Source organism: Salmo salar, chromosome 24 (genome assembly GCF_965601325.2).
Source record: "Salmo salar chromosome 24, fSalSal1, whole genome shotgun sequence".
In the NCBI taxonomy this organism is placed as follows: Eukaryota; Metazoa; Chordata; class Actinopteri; order Salmoniformes; family Salmonidae; genus Salmo; species Salmo salar.
This window is the reverse complement of record NC_138314.1, coordinates 25,078,368-25,091,122: the sequence shown is the minus strand read 5'-3', so window position 1 is coordinate 25,091,122 and position 12,755 is coordinate 25,078,368. Positions and strand designations below refer to the sequence as shown.

At 41.3% G+C, this 12,755-nt stretch overlaps 1 protein-coding gene across 12 annotated transcripts in view; it reads right to left on the bottom strand.

Moving 5' to 3' along the window:
* ncor2 (nuclear receptor corepressor 2) overlaps positions 1-12,755 on the bottom strand; it is a 198,116-nt gene that overhangs the window by 141,925 nt on the left and 43,436 nt on the right. For all 12 annotated transcript variants that reach the window (XM_082968599.1, XM_045707178.2, XM_045707173.2 and 9 more), the window contains exon 2: positions 559-754. In XM_082968599.1, the coding sequence (XP_082824725.1) occupies positions 559-663 (105 nt within the window). In that variant the 5' untranslated portion in view covers positions 664-754. The remainder of the gene's footprint in view (positions 1-558; positions 755-12,755) is intronic.

Below are 12,755 nucleotides of genomic sequence, written 5' to 3'. Positions count from 1 at the left end.
GTTGTGGACTGTCCATCTGCCGTCATCTCCTCCTCAACGTGATGACAAGTGGGAGTGGAGGGATTAACAAGCAGGGGCAGCTGTGGGGATCCTGGGTAACCCTAGGATTCCCTCCTTACAACAGAGAGAGAAACTCACACCGACACAGGACATCAAGCCACGAGATGAACTTACTAGCTAGGGGCCTCTTCTGGGAAGACATATCCCTCTGACCCTTTCAAAAAACAGTCATGGCGATTAAGAAATGAGGGAAGACATTTGGGCATAATGGAGAAACCTAGAAAATGATTCCACCATGAAAACATTAACTTTCAATTCAAACATCTAATACGGGAGCAGGTTCTAGGGCGGCATATCCTTTGTGTGCATAACAGTGTAGCCGCAACAGTGTAGTTACTCAGTGCAGGATAATTCTGTTGACAAAATTACAGCTAACCTAAGGGAGCCGGGGTAACATCTACATGTAAATCATTATACACTGAGTTTTCATGTGAAGGCGCTAAGTACCAGTGTTCCTGTCTCCAGCTAGTTTGGTCCAGGGTTTCCCAGGGCTCTTACCGTGTGTGCCCGTGCCAGCTGCAGCGGTAGACTGGCAGGGTTTGGCAGGTGGCGGATGTCCACAGCCCTCCGGCCCTGGGGCACGGACTGGGGGTGGGAGGACATGCTGGTGCGGCCGCTTCCTCTACAGACAGGATGTTGGTGGGGCTGCAGAGCAGGCGCAGTACATCATGGGTTTGGTCCTGTAGACAGCGACCTGTAGAGAGAAGAGAACAGCATGATGAGAAACTAGTCACATACAAGTCAGGACAGTTCTCTAACCCAAATCAAGCCAGTTTGAAGTCATACGTCCTATCAGGGTTTTGGTAGTCTTAGGCACGGATATCAGCTTTCTGCAGAACAATAATAATCCTTCTCGCTGTATGTAGATTGAGAAGGGTTAAATGCTATTTGGCCACCAGCTCTTTTGGACCAGTTAGAGATGAATGTGTCAGTGCATCCTGGATATAAGAGTGTCAGCACCTCTCGCCAGCATCTGCTAGCATTTCCACTGTTCCTGATGGAGGGGGACTCAGATCTTGCACCTGCTTGGCCGGATACTTGGCTCCCTGGACCTGCCTGCCTACACACTGAATGGCCTTCTGTCCCTCGCACTGGAGGAGTTATGTCTATGAAAAACTAGCCAAAGTCAAAATACTAGTTGATAACCTAATGCCCAGGGTTTAACAGGAAAATAATTACACTATGCTAAGTATGGATGTTCCAACACCAATTAAGTTTTAACGCCAAGGACATATCACCAAACGGCAGCGAGTGCACTTCTAGTGTGGTTGAGAGATGGATTCAAAATGGAGTGATAGGACGAGTGCTCTGTGCTGTTTGAGTAGGCTTCTCCCCCACAACCACTTTGGAAAAGCTCATGGACAAGATCTCCTATCCTTCACGGTGATGAAGAAATTAAAATAAAAGGAGTGGGAAGAGAGAGGCATAATCCTCGTACTGTTTTCATGCCTATTACAATACACATTAATGAGAGAAAATAGATTGCTATAAAACACAGCAGCATATATCCTATAAAGAAGAGATTTTTTGAAGCGGTGAGTGTTTACAGTACCAGATCCCCTGGAGTTGAGCTGGGCGATATGGACAAAAATCCATATTGCAGTAAATTGCCTGAATTGATGCGCTAACCTGGGTTGCCACGTCTGCGGTTTTCCCGCAATTGGGCTACTTTGAAAACAATATCACGGTGTAAATGTATTGGTCGCGGGTTGTGGGTTTTTGGGCTACTTCTAAGTTGCACCGCGGCCGCCATGGCATGTATCTATTTCACTGTGTCCTGCTGCTGACTATCAGGCAATGAGGCAGGCTGTTGCTGAGTGAGTGAGTGGTGGGGAGGGCAGGGGGTGTTCGTGTTGAAAGAGCACTGCAGCATGCAGCTTAGTCCACTATTGACTGAGTCACATGAGTGAGAGAAGACAGAGCAGCACGTGCGCACGTCATGACAACTTTTTACCAGTTGTAGGTCGGCTATTTAACTTGACATTATGCGCAAGTGGACATTTGAAATGGAAGTTATGTAACTCCCTCGTGTGCTTCTATTATGGGGAAAAATCCTCAATGAAGCTGACATTAAATGTGGAGAATGATACATTTGTATCTGTTGGCCATCAAGTAGTCTATAATTGTATATGCTAATGTAGGCTACAATTTGATACAATAAATACATGTTGAAATGACTATATCACTTGAGATTTTGCAAATCAAATAGGTCACTTGTGTAGCCTACCTGGAGCTGGCAAACATTTTAAAAATACGCTATAACTTCAGTGTATTGTTGTTGTAGCCTTGTGTTATTACGCAATTATTAATGGCCAAGTTTAGTTAATTAAATTTGAAGTTGTTGACAAGCATATTCAGATCATATACAGTACAAGTCAAACATTTGACACACCTACTCATTCAAGGGTTTTTATTTTTACTATTTTGTACATTGTATAATAATACTGCAGACATCAAAACTAGGAAATAACACATATGGAATCATGTAATAACCAAAAAACTGTGAAACAAATCAAAATATATTATATATTTGAGATTCTTCAAAGTAGCCAACCTTTGCCTTGATGACAGCTTTGCACACTCTTGGCATTCTCTCAACCAGCTTCATGAGGTAGTCACCTGGAACGCATTTCAATTAACAGGTGCGTCTTGTTAAAAGTTACTTTGTGGAATTTCTTTCCTCAACGCGTTTGAGCCAATCAGTTGTGTTGCGACAAGAAAGGGCTATCTTCTGTATACCACCCCTATTTGGTAAAAGACCAAGTCCATATTATGGCAAGATCAGCTCAAATAACCAAAGAGAAATGACAGTCCATTATTACTTTAAGACATGGTCAGTCAATCCGGAAAATTCCTCAAGTGCAGTCACAAAATACATCTAGCGCTATGAAGAAACTGGCTCTCGTGAGGACCGCCACAGGAAAGGAAGACCCAGATTTACCTCTGCTGCAGAGGATAAGTTCATTAGAGTTACCAGCCTCAGAAATTGCAGCCCAAATAAATGCTTCACAGAGTTCAAGTAATAGATACATAAACATCAACTGTTCAGAGGAGACTGCGTGAAAAAGGCCTTCATGATCGATTGCTGCAAAGAAACCACTACAAAAGGACACATAAGAAGAAGAAATATGCTTGGGACAAGAAACACGAACAATGGAAATTAGATCGGTGGAAATCTGTCCTTTGGTCTGATGAATCCAAATTTGAGATTTTTGGTTCCAACCGGCGTGTGTCTGTGAGACACAGTAGGTGAACGGATGATCTCCGCATATGTAGTTCCCACAGTGAAGCCCGAGTGGCGCAGCGGTCTAAGGCACTGCATCTCAGTGATAGAGGCGTCACTGCAGTCCCTGGTTCAAATTGAGGCTGCATCACATCCGGTAGTGATTGGGAGTCCCATAGGGCGGTGCACAATTGGCCCAGCGTCGTCTGGGTTTGGCCGTCATTGTAAATAAGAATTTGTTCTTAACTGTAAATAAAGGTTAAATTAAAAAATTATAAATAAAATCTAGTTTGCGCTTAGTGGGACTATCATTTGTTTTTCAGCCGGACAATGACCCAACACACCTCCAGGCTGTGCAAGGGCTATTTGACCAAGAAGGAGAGTGATGGAGTGCTGCATAAAATGACCTGGCCTCCACAATTACCAAACCTCAACCCAATTGAGATGGTTTGGGATGAGTTGGACCGCAGAGTGAAGGAAAAGCAGCCAACAAGTGCTTGGCATATGTGGGAACTCCTTCAAGACTGTTAGAAAAGCATTCCAGGTGAAGCTGGTTGAGAGAATGCCAAGAGTGTGCAAAGCTGTCATCAAGACAAAGTGTGGCTACTTTGAAGAATCTCAAATATAAAACATATTTTGTTTTATATTTAAGATTTGTTTAACACTTCTTTTGGTTACTACATGATTCCATATGTGTTATTTCATAGTTTTGATGTCGTCATTTATTCTACAATGTAGAACATTGAAAACATATTAAGAAAAACCCTTGAATAAATAGGTGTCCAAACCTTTGACTGGTACTGTATATATAATTAATATTTAATTGAAATTATGACCCGTTCCTCAGTAGCCTATTCCAGCAGGCTATTGGGAAAAACAAGCACTTCTTGTCTCGAAATCGCCAAGCTATTCATGTTGAATAAATGATTCTGTTAATTTGAGCTAAGCAAGATTCTAACTCGTTCAGTTCACATCTTGCCTAGGCTACTATAGACTATCTGAATTAAGATGTAGGCAAATCAGGGGCTACAGCCTATCTGCATCTATCTAAGCAAACCATGGAAAAGTTTAATTACAATCATGAACCCAGATTTCAGTATGTAGCCTATGCCTATTGAGATGTCAAGTCAATCTCGCAAATGGGCCATTTTTAACTGTTTCTAGTGATAACATCTTGTTTGTGATAGCCATCTACCACGGCTAACTGCTGTATCCAGACACTCTGTGTTGCGTCATGCTAATGAACAGCCTTATGCCAAGGTATATTGGTCATATATCGTACCCTCTCATGCCTTATTGCTTAATCATAGCAGTCAAATGAGTTAAATCAACATCCACCGATGGGAAATTATTTGGCGAGTTCTCTCTTGCAACATTCAAATTTGTTTATTACTTGATGTCGCAATAATTATTGCTTCTAATGTCATTAGTTACGTTGATATTCCTTAATTGGCTCAATAGCGTTATAGAAAAAGGGTTTATTGTATAAATGTGGCAACTCTTGCTGTGGGAAAAAAATGTACACTAGTTTTCAGGCCTTCTGGGTGGGTTTTGAGTGGTCATGATTGGCTAGACCTGGCATCCCTGGCGCTAACGATAAATGGAACGATAAGTTTATACCATTAATGTGCACCACCGTTTTTTAAATGATCCTGTAACCACAACTAGTTTGATGGTTGCAGCCATCAATTGCCCCATTAACAATTACCCCTATTAGCAAACCTATTTCCATTCCAACTGAATATTTCTCTAGTATAGGCTACTTATCATAATGAACAATGTCAGCAAAATGCCTGCAAAAACTGATCGGTATGGTCGGTGTCGATCATTTTTGGTGTATCGTCCCTGCTCTACCCTGCAGTCAAGGATTTTGTTTGATTTTACAAAGCAGAGAGGACATTGGATTTAAGCGAACTAGTGGTTAATTTGAAACAATCCTTATCAATAACCTAAACGTCTCAAATACGTGGCTGGGTGGTTATAAAATATGGCAGAATAGAGTGAATGGAGTGAAACGAAACCGAAAGATCACTTTTAGATTCAGACATTCACACACACAAAAGACTGTATTTTGATAGTAGCAGAGACTGGGAGTAGGATACTCATTACATGTGACCTGTGACTCTTGCCAAAATAGGCATTAGGACCCTCGCCATTTCTCTGGGCCTCTGAGGAATGAAGACCCTGGTAGCTCATGTTTCACCACTGCTCTGCAGTCTACACATGGAAGGACAGTGTGTATGGCTGCCAGCACTATGGCCTAACATGATGTGATGCTACAGTGCATTGGCTTTGAGCAACCACCCAAACCAGATCTCTCTCGCCCTCGCATAGATACTACTAGGCCTAAAGAGTAGCAGCTGTAGATCTGAAAACAGTACAATATCACTTCCCAGTAGTCAAGTCATCAGGAAACCCTGCTCCAACCTGCTATGCCTAGGCAATATCAGTTCTCCATTTCAGTTTCATCTTACTTTATGAAATAAATGCTACACAGACAATTGAATAACATACAGTAGGCTATAACAGAGGTAATCTTCAGTTAGCTGATGAAAAAAAAAAATCTGTCCAAAAAGTTTAAAAACCATATAGCACAGAGCACAGGATTATCTATGAGGGACGGGTCAAAAACAATGTACCAGCCTCATTATTAACTCAGCAAAAAAAGAAACATCTCACTGTCAACTGCGTTTATTTTCAGCAAACTTAACATGTGTAAATATTTGTACGAACTTAAGATTCAACAACTGAGACAAACTGAACAAGTTCCACAGACATGTGACTAACAGAAATGGAATAATGTGTCCCTGAACAGGGGGGGGGGGGGGTCAAAATCAAAAGTAACAGTCAGTATCAGGTGTGGCCACCAGCTGCAATAAATACTGCAGTGCATCTCCTCCTCATGGACTGCACCAGATTTGCCAGTTCTTGCTGTGAGATGTTACCCCACTCTTCCACCAAGGCACCTACAAGTTCCCGGACATTTCTGGGGAGAATGGCCCTAGCCCTCACCCTCCGATCCAACAGGTCCCAGACGTGCTGAATGGGATTGAGATCCGGGCTCTTCGCTGGCCATGGCAAAACACTGACATTCCTGTCTTGCAGGAAAGCACGCACAGAACAAGCAGTATGGCTGGTGGCATTGTCATGCTGGAGGGTCATGTCAGGATGAGCCTGCAGGAAGTGTACCACATCAGGGAGGAGGATGTCTTCCCGGTAACGCACAGTGTTGAAATTGCCTGCAATGACAACAATCTCAGTCCGATGATGCTGTGACACACAGCCAAAGACCATGACGGACCCTCCACTTCCAAATCGATACCGCTCCAGAGTACAGGCCTCGTGTAACACTCATTCCTTCGACGATAAACGTGAATCTGACCATCACCCCTGGTGAGAAAAAAACCACGACTCGTCAGTGAAGAGCACTTTTTATCAGTCCTGTCTGGTCCAGCGACGTTGGGGTTGTGCCCATAGGCGACGTTGTTGCCGGTGATGTCTGCTGAGGACCTGCTTTACAACAGGCCTACAAGCCCTCAGTCCAGCCTTTCTCAGTCCATTGCGGGCAGTCTGAGCACTGATGGAAGGATTGTGCATTCCTGGTGTAACTCGGGCAGTTGTTGTTGCCATCCTGTACCTATCCCGCAGGTGTGATGTTCGGATGTGCTGATACACGAGGTCTGCCACTGCAGGATGATCAGCTGTCTGTCCTGTCTCAGGCGTCTCACAGTATGGACATTGCAATGTATTGCCCTGGCCACATCTGCAGTCCTCATGCCTCCTTGCAGCATGCCTAAGGCACGTTCACACAGAAGAGCAGGGACCCTGGGCATCTTTCTTTTGGCGTTTTTCAGAGTCAGTAGAAAGGCCTCTTTAGTGTCCTAAGTTTTCATAACTGTGACCTGAATTGCCTATGTCTGTAAGCTATCAGTGTCTTAATGACCATTCCACAGGTGCATGTTCATTAATTGTTTATGGTTCATTGAACAAGCATGGGAAACAGTGTTTAAACCCTTTACAATGAAGATCTGTGAAGTTATTTGGATTTTTACGAATTATCTTTGAAAGACAGGGTCCTGAAAAAGGGACGTTTATGTTTTTTTGCTGAGTTTATATGACTTCTCATTATGCCCATGCAGCTATCTCCCTGACTTTCACCATTTATGACACATTGGGAAAATCTTAAATGGATACTGCTCGCACATCCTCTCTCCTCGCCTCCTTTTCAACACCCATTGGATGAGAACGATAGGGTTGGGCAGTATCCAGATTACCATACCGGGCCATCCCGGGATATACGGTATTACAGGTAGTGCACACAAGGGGTGCTATTATTTATTTTTTTCACGCATAAAAAAGCCCCAAAAACGTCACTTACCAGAATGCTAACAAAATGCTAACAAATACTAGTGAATTCTCATTGTAGATGCAAGGTGAATGCAAAACAAGCACATACATTTTACATTTTTACATTTTAGTAATTTAGCAGACGCTCTTATCCAGAGCCACTTACAGTAGTGAATGCATACATTTCATTTCATGCATTTTTTTTCATTTTCTTTTGTACTGGCCCCCCGTGGGAATCGAACCCACAACCCTGGTGTTGCACACACCATGCACTACCAACTGAGCCACAGGGAAGACATACAGACATTTACTACTAGGACAGACAACCCAGCTCATAAAGTTACGCAAGTATCTGAAAACACAGTTAACAGGACGCACAAAACAAATATTAGGCAGTGGTGAAAAAAGTACCCAATTGTCATACTTGAGTAAAAGTTAAGATACCTTGATAGAAAATGACTAAAGTAAACGTGAAAGTCACCCAGCGAAATACTACCTGAGTAAAATTCTAAAAGTATTTGGTTTTAATTATACTTAAGTATCAAAATTAAATGTAATTGATAAAATATACGTAAGTGTCAAAAGTATAAATCAATTCAAATTCCTTATATTAAGCAAACCAGACTGCACAATTGTATTGTTTTTGAAATGTACAGATAGACAGGGGCACACTCCAACACCCAGACATAATTTACAAACAAAGCATTTGTGTTTAGTTAGACAGCAGGGATGACTAGAGATGTTCACTTAAAGTGTGTGAATTGGACCATTTTCCTGTTCTGCTAAGCATTCAAGGTTGTCAGGGAAAATGTATGGAGTAAAAAGGACATCATTTTCTTCAGGAATGTAGTGGAGTAAAATTAAAAGTTGTCAAAAATATAAAAAGTAATGTACAAGTACCCCAAAAACTACAAGTAGTTAAAGTACACCACTGGCAGCAGGGATCTTAATCCAGGAGGGGGATTGTCTCCTGCTGTTACTAAGAAGCTTGATCTTGCAAACTAATGTTCGCCACCTAGCTAACATTAGCAAGTTAGCAAAACCCAGCTGGTGAAAATGTATTTGAGATTGTTAACTTAAATAGTTATAAGTTAAATAGCTGGCAAACATTAGTAGTGAATTGCATACACGTGTAACTTGATGACCTCACTTAAATTACGCTGCAGGAGTGACGCACCTCAAGAATCTCCCATTTTGCTCATTGTGCTTCTTTGCAAACAAACACACGTGACCGGCTCAAACCGCTGTTTTGGGAAACAAGTACCGGTAAGCATCATAATGTAAAAGCTCCATAATGAAAAATGATCTAGCGGGTTATCTGCTTTATCTATTACCTAGTGCACAAGTTGACAGCAGGTATTTATTTAAAAAGTACTAATATTCAAAACTCAAAAAACATCACTTACAAGTACTAAGGAATCATCATCATCATAGACAAAGCTAACTAAATGCTAACTAGCATGCTGAACATTTTGTACAGTTTCTGCCCTAAACTACACAAGCATATAAAGTAACTCAAAAACGCTACTCACAGTTTGATGCGCACACAAAACAAATATTAGCCAGCAAGTCTCTTGATCCAGGAGGGGATTCTCTGCTGTTACCAAGCAAATGCTTGATTTTGGATGAAGCTAACCACTTAGCTAACTAGCTACTAAATTAGAAAACCAAATGCACAACTGCAGAGCATTTAGCACATTTTAGACAGTTAACTTAATTGTTATCAGATATCTAGCTGGAAAACATTGTTGTGAATTTTATACAAAAATTAGATAACTTGGTGCATGCTGCACGACAGTGAGTGACTCACAATGCTCCGGTCTCTTGTCGTTGTGTGCTTGTAAACAAACACCACGTGACAGGAAACTACCATGAGCAACATCATGTTCTTTATCTACTAACTTATGGCACAAGTTGACTGCAGGTATTTACTTAAACAAGAACTACAAATATTCAAAATTATTTTTTTTAAACTTTAAAGAAATAGTTTCAACGGTATACAAGTTATTGAAAAACCACCCCGTGGCTTTTTCCAAATATCCCGTTATACAGTATATACGGTATTCCGTCCAAGCCTACAGAAAGCCAGAGGTCCCTGCCCTTTAACCTTCTCCTCCAATGGGTTTTGCGGAAGCGAGGAGAGAGGACGTGAGGAGTATGCAATTGAGCTCCTAATGAGGAGCAATATCTGGCCTTCCTTCCTGTCTCACTATCTGCCACACAGTTTCATTTGATTTCACAGTCACGCAGCAGCACGAAACCCTGAGCGTGGTTCTGCTAGTGAGGAACAGTGGGGCTTTATGCACACACTGAGATGCCATGAGACGAGACAGGCACACAGCGGTCTCACACCAGTCTCCTGGTGCCTCACTCACTCTAACTGGCATAACACAGATCAATCTCCAAACAGATACTTGAAGCATTACAAGCAACATCTGCAAAGTCCCATTCTCAAAGACCCAAGTATTTATAATTCTCTTATGATCACACCTGCAAAGCTTGAATACATTTTTATTTTAAAAATGTAAAAATGTATTCCCAGCCGCCTTCCCCGCAGGAGGCCTTTTGCCTCTGTAGGCCGTAATTACTCTTGGACAATGTATTGGATTATAGGCAGTAATGTTAACCTAGATAATACAAAAAAAATAAAAAATCCTAATATCCATATCAATACTGGAAACAAACATTTCAACAATATCTTTTTGTTACATTTTAGAATGAATGTGAACAACAGCGTCTTTTTATGAGACTGGCTATATCAGTGGTGTCACGATACCAATATTTTACTAATGATTTTATACCAGGCCAAGTATCATATCACGAAATCAAGTAATCAAATCACGGGGGGGGGGGGGGGTTAAGTGGCCTAGCGTCCTGTTCACCCCTTCCCCCCGACACTTGTTCCCAATTTCAAAACTTTATGCGCATGTGCTACACAAACAACCTGTCAGTGATATTCACACTCCTACTCAAAACAACACATTCAATTTAACTTCACACTGTACAATAGAAAACTGCATAGAATGGCTGATTTGCTCATATTTGCAAAGGCCTACCTGTGATTTGGCTGGAGAAATGAGAAGATGAAATATACATGCATAATGATCTGCATGTCATCTGCACAAAACCGTCTTTCCTCTTCAGTTAACAGTAGAGGTCAACTGATTAATCGGCATGGCCGATTAATTAGGGCCGATTTGAAGTTTTCATAATAATCTGTATTTTTGGACACTGATTACATTGCATTCCAAGAGGAAACTGTGTGGCAGGCTAACTACCTGTTATGCGAGGGCAGCAAGGAGCCAAGGTAAGTTGCTAGCTAATATTAAACATCTTATAAAAAACTATCAATCTTCACATAATCACTAGTTAACCTGTTATGGCTAGGGGGCAGTATTTTCACGGCTGGATAAAAAAAACATACCCAATTTAATCTGGTTACCACTCCTACCCAGTAACTAGAATATGCATATACTTATTACATATGGATAGAAAACACTCCAAAGTTTCTAAAACTGTTTGAATGGTGTCTGTGAGTATAACAGAACTCATTTGGCAGGCAAAAACCTGACAAGGTTTCAGGCAGGAAGTGGCCTGTCTGACAAGGTGTCGTTCTTCTTGTCTCTGTTTATTGAAGAGTGAGGATCTTAGCTGTCCCGTGACACTTCCTACGGCTGCCATAGGGTCTCAGAAGGCGGTAAAAAGCTGAATCGTGGCTTTGCAGGCTCTGGCTGAAACAAAGTAGCGCGTTTGGGTAGTGGCTGGTTACAGTACTGTGAGACTCAGGCTCGTGCCCGCGTCGACCGAAAGCTTTGTTTACTTTCCTCAGTTTAGCTAAAAGGAGATTCCTGGTCGGAATATTATCGCTTTTTTACGAGAAAAATGGCATAAAAATGGATTTTAAACAGCGGTTGACATGCTTCGAAGTACGGTAATGGAATATTTCGATTTTTTTTGTCACGAATTGCACCATGCGTGCGACCCTGATTTACCATTTCAGATAGTGTCTGGGACGCACGAACAAAACGCCGCTATTCGGATATAACGATGGATTATTTTGGACCAAACCAACATTTGTTATTGAAGTAGCAGTCCTGGGTGTGCATTCTGACGAAGACAACAAAAGGTAATCAAACTTTTATAATAGTAAATATGATTATGGTGAGTGCTAAACTTGCCGGGTGTCTAAATAGCGAGCCCGTGATGCCTGGGCTATGTACTTAGAATATTGCAAAATGTGCTTTCACCAAAAAGCTATTTTAAAATCGGACATAGAGTGCATAGAGGAGGTCTGTATCTATAATTCTTAAAATAATTGTTATGCTTTTTGTGAACGTTTATCGTGAGTAATTTAGTAAAATGTTAGCGAATTCCCCGGAAGTTTGCGGGGGGTATGCTAGTTCTGAACGTCACATGCTAATGTAAAAAGCTGGTTTTTGATATAAATATGAACTTGATTGAACAAAACATGCATGTATTGTATAACATAATGTCCTAGGGTTGTCATCTGATGAAGATCATCAAAGGTTAGTGTTGCATTTAGCTGTCTTCTAGGTTTTTGTGACATTATATGCTAGCTTGAAAAATGGGTGTCTGATTATTTCTGGCTTGGTACTCTGCTGACATAATCTAATGTTTTGCTTTCGTTGTAAAGCCTTTTTGAAATCGGACAGTGTGGTTAGATAAAGGAGAGTCTTATCTTTAAAATGCTGTGAAATAGTCATATGTTTGAAAAATGGAAGTTTTTGTATTTTAGAGGAGTTTGTATTTCGCGCCACGCCCATCATTGGATAATGGAGCAGGTGTTCCGCTAGCGGAACGTCTAGATGTAAGAGGTTAACTACACATGGTTGATGATATTACTAGGTTAACTAGCTTGTCCAGCGTTGCATATAATCAATGCAGTGCCTGTTAATTTATCATCGAATCACAGCCTACTTTGCCAAACGGGGGATGATTTAACAAAAGCACATTCATGAAAAAAGCACAATCGTTGCACGAATGTACCTAACCATAAACATCAATGGATTTCTTAAAATCAATACACAGAAGTATATATTTTTTAAACCTATTTCACTAAAAGAATAAACGTTTTGTTTTCAAAATGATACTTTCCGGATTTGAC